Source organism: Sceloporus occidentalis, unplaced genomic scaffold, assembly GCF_023333645.1.
Source record: "Sceloporus occidentalis isolate IW3139 unplaced genomic scaffold, rSceOcc1.0.p SCAF_28, whole genome shotgun sequence".
NCBI classification, from domain to species: domain Eukaryota; kingdom Metazoa; phylum Chordata; class Lepidosauria; order Squamata; family Phrynosomatidae; genus Sceloporus; species Sceloporus occidentalis.
This window is the reverse complement of record NW_028317008.1, coordinates 4,636,392-4,649,476: the sequence shown is the minus strand read 5'-3', so window position 1 is coordinate 4,649,476 and position 13,085 is coordinate 4,636,392. Positions and strand designations below refer to the sequence as shown.

The window sequence follows — 13,085 nt, the reverse complement described above, 5'->3', positions numbered from 1 at the left end:
ACTGGGGTTGGACCATCATAAGGAGTTAAAACCACAACTCTCCCTTCATTGAAGAGAGCAAACATGCGTAACACAATTTCATGTGATATGCCATCAGGCAAATACAAGAATAGAGCAAGGACATCTAGAAACATTTAGTTAAACTGAACTTCAATAAGGCATATCAAGCCACAGTGATCCCTACATTCCGAAAAGGCTCCTACTGCAGGTTATGATCTATTTGGTTAAAAGTAAGGTTTGTTCAATATTTCCATTACACAAAAATCTTTGGGTAGTGTTCCAGTTTAAAAGTTGCAAAATGGCATGCGTGTAAAAACATGACTGCCTGCTTAGCAGCTTGGTTTAAGAAGATAATCCCAGCCAATCTCCAATAAGATCAAATAGGAACCAATATACAAAAAAAAAATAAAAAAAGCAGGTGAGCATAACCTTCTTATGAACGTATAAAAGCTATTGCACTTCCCTGGGAAGCACCCCTAACGTCTGCTCCCAGACAGATACTATAAGAGCACATCAAGAATTAAAATTAAGCAGCAGCAGGACAGCCACCACTTTTCAGTCACCAAACACAGACTTGTGTAGTAGTAGTGTCCCATATGCAAAACTGAGTGTTTGATCTGTACAGTTTTTGTTTTTAATACCTTCACTACTTTTCTTTACCCTTCGCAGGTTGATCTTGCTTTTTCACTTTGGAAACTTTTTCTTTTGCAAAACCAAGAGGCGCCTTATTTGATGCCAATTTGGTCTTTGAAACCATAGTCTTAGAAGCTTCATTGGCCTGTGCATTGTCATTTTTTAGCTCCCTGCCTCCAAAAGGCTGTGATTTTGTGGGTTGCTTTGCCCTTGGCTTAGCCTGCGTTTTAATTGCAGACTGAGGAACCCTGACCACTGCCAAAGGAGTACGTCCAGAAACAGTCGTTTTATCAGCTGCCACCTTTTTCAGGTCACTTTTCCCATTTTGAACATCTTTAACATTACTCTTAGATGAGTTGTTTGGTCGAGGAGGTGGCAAGTTCATTGCAGATTGAGAAGCATAAGGGAATGTTGGCATTTTTGTAGGCAAACGAGAAGATACAACAAATGGCTTCCTATCCATTATCTTGGTGTTGGGCATCTCGGATTTCTTATTTGTTTTCAGGTCTTTAGAGGACTGTGAAGCTGCTGGAGAAGTTTGAGTTCTGGTTTGATATTTTGAATTTGGTTCATTTTCTTTTCTTTTGGCACTTAAATGGCCAGTTTTAGTATGTGTAGTAGTATTTGGCTTCTGTGAGTTTGTAGTTCCTTTTAATTGCAGTTGAGAACCAGAGCCATTTTTTGGCTGTGTTTTGTGATGTGTCACTTGTGTGGATGTTTTAGGGGGCTGAACCTGCATAGCTGTAACTTTACGCTGTAACAAGTTTGCTGAAGAATATTGTGACACTATATTTTTCTTCCCAGGAACAGAAACTTCAGTTCTAGATTGACTAGATGTGCTGGAGTTTTTAGCAGAGTGATTATTTTGTGAAATTTTGCTCTCAAGCGAGGAATTGCCCGTTTGCGTGGGAGAACTTGACTTTTTTGCAACCTTTCTTTGAGGCTCCACAAACAATGGAGAACCTTTTCTCGGAGTAGTTTGGCCTTTAGAATGCATCACTGTAGTTGGGGTTGCGGTCTGTTTCATTCCCCTTTGAGGCAGCAAAGCAGGTGATGGTCTATTAGAAGAGATTATTGGAGTAGCAGGTCTGGAGTTTGGCTTTCCAGGAGCACTGATTGCCGATAAAGGGTTCATCACAGGTGGCTGTGGAGTTCGGCTGGATGGCAAGGGCATATTTTCACTTTGTCCTCCTTTCTGGAATTGTAAAATTTTTTGCTCTAGGGTTGTAAACTGCAAAACTCGGCAAGGGTCAAATTTCAGTAAGAAACCTTGAAGAGTATCCCAACCTCCACCAACACGGACCATAACATGTTTTCCATGCAACATCTGAAAAATAAAGGGTTAAAGGATTCAGAAATAGTTATCGAATATAAGAGTGTTTCTATCTAAAGATATTTTTCATGTTATGTTTCTGGTTTTAAGGTTGTAGAATGCCACTTTGTTAAGAAAATAGGAATTTCCGATGTTAACCCCATAAAACCCACCAACGCACCAAAAACTTTCACCAATTTTATGCCTGTATTTTTTTATACTCATCAATGAGTGGGATCGTAAACATATCATTTCTTGTGCATACTAGCAATGCCCTGCAGTACACTTACCCTGATGAAAAGAATTTTATCACCCAACCGATATCGACCTTCAGATAAATACTCTATTGAGAATCTATTTGAGCAGTTACAGGGCAGGTCTTCTGCAATGTGTTTCACCTGAAAGTGAAATAGAAGAAAACACAAAACAGGGTTGATAAGGCTTGTCGCAAATGGTTCCACATGCATCAAAGCAACACTGAAGCAATCAGCAGCAACATTTCACTGGCTACTATTCAATTTCATTTCAAGTTTAGCACTTAGTCTTCTCTGATATGTCTCTCTCACATAGCAGTAGTTCACATAGCTGCAATATTCATTTGACCTTAGTGAGTTTATGTGGCATTGAACATTGAGTTTGGGTTTGCATGTTGGTTTTCTTATTACAAGGTGAAAATGGCTACTGGTGACACTTCCAGTTGGATGCCATTTGTATTTCTGGGCAAGTCAGATGTCCAGGTCAGTACCCATACTATCACAAAAGTACCTCAGTTAGTGCTATACATTGCAATAGACTTTCAGTGTGTTTAAAAGTAGAAACACTGGCTCAGCTCAATGGTAGGTACACATGTTTCTACAAAAATTGGGGTACTTTGGCAAAGCTGTATATGTGACCAAGTCCCCAATGATGTTGTCTGAGTTAAGGGTTTTAAATAGTATTGATATGATTTGCAGTAGACATTAAAAAGGCATACATTGATACTATGATATTGTGTCATAGCTGACTGACTGGAAAATTAACAGAGAATTTAACAGAGTTAAATGAGAGTTTCTCACAGCCTCATGGAGCTCACGGTGACAACACGATTTCGGGATATCTACAGGGGTTAAAGGTCCAGACTCCATTATTAAGGTTTCTTCCAGTTCAATTTCCTTTTCTAATTTTACCAGCACTGGAGGCTCAACGCCATACCTGGAAAAGAAAAAAAAAATGACCAGAATGTAAGATTTCAATTTATTTCTGCCAACTGCCAGTTCACTTAAAAACATTGTAATCATTAGATAGAGGTATACACACTATTTACCAATTGCTGAAATGTGTGAAGACAGCAACAAACACAATTAAAAATATCATAACTCATGGAAGAGCCATGTTAATATACTAGACGTGTTTGCTTTAAAAAGCACAGATATGGTATGTTACCATAGAAAATAATATATACAATAATCCCTCCTTTAAACAGACAAAACCAATCTTCAGTTTTGACTAAGAAACTCAATGCTTCTAAATCACACACCTGGATACTATCCGGCCAACATCTAGAAGACACAGGCACACCTGTCGGGGATCTTTATGTAAAACTATAAATAAAAAAAGAAAAGCATTTAAATTAATTTAACAATGCATATGTTAGTTATAAGAAGAGAAAAAAATACTGAGCTGATATACACGGCACTCCAACTAACTTATCCCTCCTCTAAAAAATAAAACAAGGGATTGACACCCCTACTATAAAAGAATACCTATCAATTACTATGAGAGTATAAAAATTAAAGCAATAATCCGACACATCCTTTTTACAGTCATGCTGTAAAATATGCTTCCTCCATAATCCGAGATGTCTTGCCACTGATTGACAAGTTAAGTAGCCAATCAGTGGCAGTAAAATACTTCCAATGGAAGCAATGGGAGTACATTCAGTTTAAGCAGCCAGTCTGTGGCAGGGGACCACCCATCTACCAAATGTGTTAAAGTGTATATTATGACTGGCTTGTTCCTTTTACTATAAATATCTTGTCAGATAACAACCATATTAAATACATTCACATGCTATTTGAGATTTACTTTAGACACAGAAGCAGACGCATATTAATAAGAATTCTGTATTCATCTACAACAACACTACCAAAGGAAAAATGATGAAGCTGAAAATGTTAAGTGAAGCATTCAATTTTAATTGTCAAGAATGTAGAATTTACACTAATAATGAGCTGTCAAATTTCATCCATCCGAACACTGAAAACGGCATCTGTTGGTTATAAGCTTAGCCAGGAGCTTGTAGCCATGTCCAGCAGACACCATCATTTGCTGCGCACACAAAGGCTATCACGGCTTAACTGAAACTAATTGAAGAAAACTGGGAAGCCTTTATTAGAACAGTTTTTTTCCCCAGTCACACATCTTATCTATATCAAGAAGACTTTCCTTCACCAGCAGTTTAGTTCAATGGGATCCTCTGTTACAAGATATTTTTAGTTTATCATCATTCCTCGTTTGGTCATCAAAAACCACATTAAACAAGGAAAGCACTGAATCTACAAAACCAGGTCCCCATATAAGATTTATTGTAACACAGTGTTCTAAAAAGATGACTGCAAAATATAAATATGTTTCTGTATACATATTTACCTCATGTTATTGAGAGCAATATCTAACTAGGTCTAAGTTTGTTAACTTCCAGTCTCTCTCCCATCCCCTGATTAACCTGCTCCCAACCTTGCAGTCTGCAAATTAAATAAACTTCCTCCCTCCCACCCTTCGGTCTGTGTAATGTGTTGTGTAATGTTAATTTAAAGTTTACATTTTTTAATTCTGCAGTGTGTAACACGCCGTTTGTTCATTAGTTTATTTTAAATAAATAAAATGCATATTTTTTATACAATAATCAAAAAATAATTGGCCAAATTAATCGATCGCAGCCCTACGAGGATTTACCCTATTGGGGTACTTTGACAAAGTGGTGGACTGATAAACATATAGCTGTATATGTGTGACTAAATCCCCAATAGTTTAATCTGAATTAAAGGGATTAAATAGCATGTATAGGATCTGCAGTAGGCAAATAACGGTTGTGTACTGATTCTGTGACGATATGTGTCAACCTTATTCATATTCTGGCTGTAGGCAAAAAATACAGACAAATGTTCTCATAGTATCATGGGGCTCTTACCGACCGTATGATTTCTTGACAATTTACACAAAAGTTGATTCACTTGAGTCCAGATCCGACTTTAAATATGTTCAATGTATCATTGTAAGAACTAGGATGATCGGACCATTCCATTGATTACTACAGTCATAATACCGTATTTGCTCGATTATAAGACGAGGTTTTTTCCAGAGCAAATGCTCTGAAAAATACCCCTCGTCTTATAATCAGGGTCGTCTTATAATCAGACCTCAAATAGGTCTGATTATGAGACTAAGATCCAGATCCCCCGCAGCGATGCAGAGGACCTGGATCCTCCTGTGTTAATCCCCCCCCCCCCAATTTACCGGTGCTTCTGAGTCCCCGGTGCTTAGTCCGGGCTGCGTGTAGAGCTCTACGCGATACAATCGCGTAGAGCTCTACACGCTTCCCGGACTAAGCACTGGGGACCCAGATGCAGGGGACCTGGATCCTCCTGTGTTAACCCCCGACCCAACTTACCGGTGCATCTGAGTCCCCGGTGCTTAGTCCGGGCTGCGTGTAGAGCTCTACGCGATTGTATCGTGTAGAGCTCTACGCTCTACACGATACAATCGCGTAGAGCTCTAAACGCTGCCCGGACTAAGCACCGGGGACTCAGAAGCACCGGTAAGTTGGAGGGGGGGCATAACACAGGAGGATGCAGGGGACCTGCATCCTCCTGTGTTATGCCCCCTCCAACGTACCGGTGCTTCTGAGTCCCCGGTGCTTAGAGCTCTACGCGATTCGCGTGGAGCTCTACATGCTGCCCGGACTAAGCACCTGGGGCTCAGATGCAGGGGACCTGGACCCTCCTGTGTTATGCGCCCCCCCCCAACTCAGAAGCACCGGTAAGTTTGGAGGAGGGAGGGGGAGTGTTAAATGTGGGTTTGAGGCATTTCTGGAGGCAGAGTGCTCTGTGAAATGCCTTTTAACCCCTTTAATGCCACTCTGCCTCCTGAAATGCCTTAAACCTCCCTATATGCCACTCTTCCCCATAATATGCCTTTTAACCCTCTAAGTGCCAGAGTGGCATATAGGGTTAAAAGGCATATCATGGGGCACAGTGGCATATAGGGTTAAAAGGCATATTATGGGGCACTGTGGCATTTAGAGGGTTAAAAGGCATATCATGGGGCACAGTGGCATATAGGGGGTATAAGGCACTTCTGGGGCAGATGTGCATAACTGGGGGACAGGTTGGAAAATAGAAGGAAATAAAACCAAAATATTTTTCTCAAGCATAGCTTTTATTAAAAAAAGTGTTTAAATGAATTAACATTTACTGGTAAAACTTTTTTCCTATAGGGTCGTCTTATATTCAGGCTTTTTCTTTTTTTCCTAAATTAATATTAAGATTTGGGGGGTCGTCTTATAATCAGGGTCGTCTTATAATCGAGCAAATACGGTAATACTTTTCAAACTTTCCACAATAATTCCTTTTCATACATAAACCCGACTGTTTCTTATAAATAGTGCTAGATTTTTATTCGTTTTAGTGAATACAAATACATAATTTCATTACCTAAACCTTCAGATTCAAAAAGGTACGCATGATCCACCCCAATGTTCCTACACCAGCGTAGAAAGTTTGCTGTATTGTCACGGGCAAAGAAAGACCCTGAAGGAGCGTCTTTTCTACAAGGAACCCGCCTCATTGGGAAACCCTGGATTCAAAAAGAAGGCAGAAGTAATAAAACTGAAGATCTACTTTGAGTGAAAGGACAGTAGCCAAACTGAAAAGGAAAATAAATGATTAGGCAGGACATCATGTGCCCCTTCTTGAAAATGCATGAAGGGATTTGGCAGAATCCTCAAATTTGCCTCTTTCCATGCTATTTTGCCTACAGACCACCCATGTGCATATATATATACAGAAAGTACACCCATTGTTTTCACTAGAAGTGCTTTCCTGACCATGACTGCCTTCGTCAGGCAGCCAAACAGCAGTGTGGAGCATCAGATTACAGAGGGCTCCTTGCACTGCATGTTTTTTCTAAACATTACATTTTAAGGGATGCACATTATAATACTCACAACATACTTTAATATGCATTCTTTGTTAGACAGGATAAACAAACAAGTGTATAGACTACTAATTTAAGCATCTTTCCTTGTTTGTTTTGGAGTAATTAACAAAGGTTTTCTTAAATAAATAAAAAAAGGAACCCCAAGTAATTTCAGTAAAAGGCTTGACAGCATATTTCTTCAAATGCTTTATAAAATATTAAGATGAAGTGACCACAGAATAAGTAATTTGGAGGGCAATATAACAGATGCAAACATTTCTCATATGGAATCGTCTCATCATGAAAGAGCAATATTCTATTTTTATAGATGCATGCAAACATCTCACCTTTAGTTCCTCTGCTGTGCAGCACTGTCTCATTGTGTTTTGGACGACATGGGTCAGCTGACAGAGCAGCACACCATTGTCAAGATCCTTCATAAAACGTTCACCTTTAACTTCTACTCCTAAAAAGGTAATTACACAGATTATTAGTATTTCCACAACCAGACACCATGTTCATGACCATCCAACAAGAGGCAAAACCAGCAGCTGCCCTGGGTCCTAACTTAACTTAGTGGCTCAGAGCACCTGTCCCTTGGGCCTCCTCAAAAAGCTACCATGGTCTGAAGGGAGATGTCTGTGCAACTGGTGGCAAAGCTCTATCCAAAATCTATCTTCATTATGATTTGCACACCTTCTGAAAGCGCAGGGCACCAGGATAGGAAGTATATCCCTGCACCTAGAAGCAGGTGGTATACAGTCTACAAAGTCAGAAGACGAATGGGAGAGGTCTATGCTGGTAGCTACACAGACCTCTGCTTCCCCTACACTCACGTATGATCGGCTGCGGTGGGGGCATGGAGGGGACGGTTGCCAATTAAACAAAAATGCCTACCAAAGGGGCAATAAACTAACCAATATGTGCAATGTGACTGCTGTCTATTTGATTACAATTCGTTAAACGCGCTGTTCTAGGTTAACAAACGAAAGTTAACGATAACAGCAAACAAACCTATCAAGCCAGTTAGCCAGATTGCAAGGTCTTCCTGCATAGGTATCAAAGTGGCTTCATGGCGCACAGACAACCATTGATCATACTGGGAAACATCAGCAAGACCTGGCCCGTGTCTTGGCATAAGCGGGATTCTTGAACTTAATGGGAGATCATCTCCAAACCACACCTGCGAAACAAGATATAAGTTTAGGTATTAGTGCAAATTTCAGTTATTTCAGATGATATAATCAACATAGGCATTGTTGTGCAGTTAAATTATGTAGTAAAGAATAAGGGATACAAGAGGCTTAGATGTACTGTAAGCGTTTTACATATTAAGGAAATTTCAGCATACATGGGTTTGTATAGGTGCCTTTCTGTGCCTTACTACAATGAACTTCATTCATTGTATTTTATACTATATTTCTTAAATCCTAAAAAGTAAAGAACTGATTTAAAATGTATCATCTACTGGATTAATGTAAATGTCTGATATGATACAGCTTCTCCTTCTCTTTAAAATCATGTAAATAATCCACATCAGCCTCCATCTCCTGAGCACCTCTACACGGTTTAGGCATGAATGTGAGACCGGGCACATTGGCTCAGTTTAGTGGCACAGAAAGAGAGGAGGAATCTGCCTGACCGGAGTGTAAACACTGCTACCCCTAAAGGTAAATATTTTTTTTCGACTGCTAAAAACTGCATTTTAGGTACTTAAATACGCATTTGCCTGGTGACGCTGCCCATGACGGTAAATTGCCTCTTGCAATAAATCTTTCCGTTAAAAATATAAACAAATTACCTTAACTGCGTGATGCATTTTTCAAGGAACAAAAAATGAGTATCCTCTCTAGAAGAAGAAAAAATTAATCAATTAATAAACACGAGATTGCCGTGCTCTCAGCCTTATGTCACACACAGGACATCACTTTTTTTTTTGGGGGGGGGGTTCAATACTCTTTATTGTGTATCAAGCGGTTTCACAAACATATAGTATAGTGACATTTCATTATAACAGCCACTTTGGTGGCAAAAGAGAGAAAAGCATGCTGTCAGAAGACATAGATATTTCACTTGATATATAAATCTCATGTAGACCTATTATTAATCATTAATAAATGTGCATTTATGCAATCCCTCTCTTGTGCCAATATTGAGTAAAAACCATTAGACCAAAAAGGGATTGATTTTAAGGCAATCCTACCAGATATGTAACATCAACCCTGGGGCATCATTGTTTTATGTAAAGAAAACCGATTTAAGACTCACAAACACAATACAGCGAACATTCTGGTCTTAATCTCTACGTCAAAGTAAACTTTGCTATTTCTCCAACATAATATTACCAATCTTATTAATTATTTGTATATTTTCGTACACTGGTAAACTGTAAAATGAGCAATAACACTATACACTCGGTATAACTATGTGTAACGGCACCCTTAATACCCAATGTATGCACATGTATGAACATCACACCTTAAGGAACACTGGGGTAAAGAACTTTCTGATATGTTTTCTGGAAGGGCCATACCACAAAATTGTATTGTTTTGATTAAAAGTAAATCAGGGTGTTAAAATCAAAACATATTAAACAATACTATTTTAACACTTATCACTGCAAGCACTATTTTAATAAGAGGGTCTGCAATGGCAGCTTTCAGGACAAACACGACAAGGTTATCAAAGTGTTTTGATCTCCATTGCATATACTTACAGGTAAAGCAGTGGGGTCCTCCCAAGTCACTCCTAGGGCTGCACTAAGCTCGGCTCGTCATGTTCTTCAGCAAGGAAAGCTGTGACACAAAGACAAATGGTAATAATCCAATCCATACTTTGTTTTAACGTAAACATACAAATACCTGTCCCCTTCACATATAGCAAATTGATGCTACAAATGACTTGCTTTACAAGTAGGGCTAAACCACCAGGTAAGCTGTAGCTGTTCCTAAAACGCAATGCCTTTCATCAGCTGCCAGTGGCTAGCAAAGGGTAAACTGGCTCATAGGTAAACATAAAGGAGAGCTACGTGTTACTAGTATATATGTTTAATGAAAAGGCCTTTAGAGCAAAGACCACCACCGTTTAGCAGTTCAGTACCATGTTGCTTTGTATTCCTAAGGAAAAGGGGGGTCCTTACAAAAAAAAAAGAAAAAAAATAAAAAAAAAAATCAGTGGAAATTTAGTGAATAATCCTATCATTGTTTTGGAAAATGTCAAACAGTTCATTCATACATCTGAAATTCATAGCATAATACCAGTGAAAATCTGTTCCAGACTCAGGACAGAAACACCAAGAACACAAAATCTTTCATAAAATATCCTATACGAGCAACTGACTAACAGAGGGATAGCCATAACAACCGTTTCATTAGTCTCAATCCTGATTGTATATACAAAATCAAGACCCAGCACTTGTCTGCAGATGTATAAAACAGATGAATATTCACACTCCTATACAAACAGTATTTTCTCACTAACAGGCTTATCATGTAATCACGTGTAGTGTCCTTGTACGGTTTGCATTCCTTTACAGAATAGATACAGTCATGTGTAGATTTCAGAACAGATTTATTTAATTGGATGAACGGAGAGGGAAGCAATATCATAAGATCATTTTGTAATTCCGGGGGTTGCGGTTTTTGGTGCGTTATCATATAACAGGTAGAAATGTTAACATTGTGTGTGAGGAGTGTGAGTTACAAATCAGTTGCTGTACCAAACTCAGCATTTTTTAGGCATTTAAAAGGCTAACAATAGAGCCATTGATCAGTGGTGAGCTAAGGCCAGAGCGATGTATTTTTAAGTACATCACTGCATGAAAATAATTAGAATCTGTCACGCTCTCAGTTACTGCAAGTGAACATGAGGTCGGAGATATCTTAAATCCAGGTCTGCAGTAAGACCCTTGTAATGTTATTAACTTTTAATTATATAGCGCCAACAGTTTATCCAAAGGCTATGACAAAACCTTAATGCATATGACAGCGGAGTGGTTCCTTTATGGTTTTGTGCAGTGCAAAATTCTTGTAAATTCTTTATATATATAAACATAATATATTCAGATTGGTTAACTTCCCTTGTCCTGTAATTAGTTAACATATGTATTTAAAGGGCAACCGTCACGTTCCAGAGTATTCCCAATAATAATGATGAGACAAAAGTTGGCAGGGGGTGAGAAAATGAGGACAGATGGCTTGAAACATTATGCACTCTGGCTGCCCTTCAACAACAGAATAATTTGAGTATTACATACAAAGCCACACACTGTTAAATTTTATTCTTGATTCCTTCTTATGCACGGCTACTTCTTCACGCCACACACAGTTGCCTCTGCTATGTATCATCGATTGCAGACTTATGTCTTAAGTGGTACGTTAATGCTTGAATATTTCTCAAATGACTGCAATCCTGCCTGTAAGAATAAATTCAATTTATTGATGCTTTAATCTACACTTGTATATTAATAGGGGTACATTCATCCAACAAAGCTGTTTTTGGGAGATTTATGCATTCAAGTATAGAAGTCCACCAGTTACTGTGTCTGTGTTTGAAATGGAAGACTGCTTCGGTTAAAAAAGGCCAAAGAACTTTTCGCATCAAAAATTATCGACAGAGCTCAGGTCATCTTTCCATGACTTTCAAAAGACATTTGGTAAATGGTAGAAGGTGTTGGTTAAAAACGACTTTCCCCAAGATGATTTCTCATCACGGTATATGCTTGATACATCAAACCAGGTTGTGAGTCCTACCAAAAAATCAAGTACCACGCAAAAAAAAGTAGTCAATCGAACTAGGCGTTTAAAATGTTCTCATTGAAGTGTTCCTTTAATAATGTAAGAAAAGAGAATCTGTGGACAATGCTTCTGTTCAAGCACTAGTAGGACTTGAAATGAATGAAACTTTTTATATCTTGAAGATCACATCCAGAAATTGTTGTGTAACTCTGCCAAAGAATTCTTCCTTTGGATGACTCTTTGTTATGTGACATTTTGAAACAAGACTTTCTTTATGTTAAATCATAAATATATCTTAATTGAAATATATCAGGAAAAAAAAAAGTGCGTTAAATGCTACTAAACTTTGCATGTACAGTGGTAAACATTCATTTTAAGTACTTGTTCCTGTATGCATGATATTTAATTGTATAGTTCTATGCAGCAAACAAAACCCTGGTAAATTTGTATGTAGATTAATTATATATATATATATATATATATATATATATATATATATATATATATATATCATATACATTTTTCAGTGTCTACATGATCACTACTCAATCATGTTACACTATATGGACAAAAGCATGCAGGCACCCCTTCTAATTAGTAGATTTGGCCATTTCAGTTGTATTAAATCAAGCACATAACAATGTAATCTCTGTAGACAAAGACTAGCAGAAGAATGACATGTACTGCAGAGTCAGTGACATTCCAACTAAGTTTATCAAATTTCTGCCTCGCTCAGGATGGCCCAATCAGTTGTAAGTGATGTTATAGTGAAGCAGAAATGTCTAGGAACAACAAAAGTTCATCTGCGTAGTAACAAAAATTGCTAACTTCCATACTGCCTCTGAAAACAACATTAGCAAAATTGTCAGAAGCGTAATGAAATGGTTTTCATGGCTGAGCAGTCCCACAAAATGGCAAGTGGTGGGTAGAATGACGTAAGGATCATCATCATTGAACTCTAAAGCAGTGGAAAATGCATTTTCTGCATTAAGAATCACACTTCATCATCTGGCAGTCTAATTGACAACTCCATATTTGACAGATGCAAGGAAAACACTACTTCATAGGGAAATGTAAAGTTTGGTAGAAGAGGAATAATCATGGTTCAGCATAATAATGTCCGCATGCACAAAGCAAAGTTCTCACAGGGATTGTTTATCGAGATCGGTGTAGATCTTGACAGTACTGCACAGATCCATGATCTCAAGCTCATCAAACGCCTTTGAGAT

The 13,085-nt window shown here is 38.3% G+C and overlaps 1 protein-coding gene across 1 annotated transcript; it reads right to left on the bottom strand.

The window, feature by feature from the left end:
• Positions 1-646: 646 nt before the first annotated feature.
• LOC149299703 (GAS2-like protein 3) lies at positions 647-8,939 on the bottom strand. Its single transcript, XM_089486014.1, has 8 exons — positions 8,922-8,939; positions 8,135-8,303; positions 7,468-7,586; positions 6,637-6,778; positions 3,462-3,525; positions 3,001-3,136; positions 2,236-2,343; positions 647-1,960 (listed from the first exon to the last, which is right to left on the bottom strand). The coding sequence occupies exons 1-8, from the start codon at positions 8,937-8,939 to the stop codon at positions 647-649; spliced, it is 2,070 nt and encodes a 689-aa protein (XP_089342140.1).
• Positions 8,940-13,085: the final 4,146 nt, after the last annotated feature.

Bases quoted from the DNA above. Each gene is read 5' to 3' on its own strand.
- LOC149299703 (XM_089486014.1), bottom strand. The intron at 3,526-6,636 runs GTAATGAAATTA...TTTTATTTATAG, and splicing joins TTTTGAATCTGAAGGTTTAG to TTTTACATAAAGATCCCCGA. The intron at 3,137-3,461 runs GTGTGTGATTTA...TTTCTTTTCCAG, and splicing joins GTTGGCCGGATAGTATCCAG to GTATGGCGTTGAGCCTCCAG.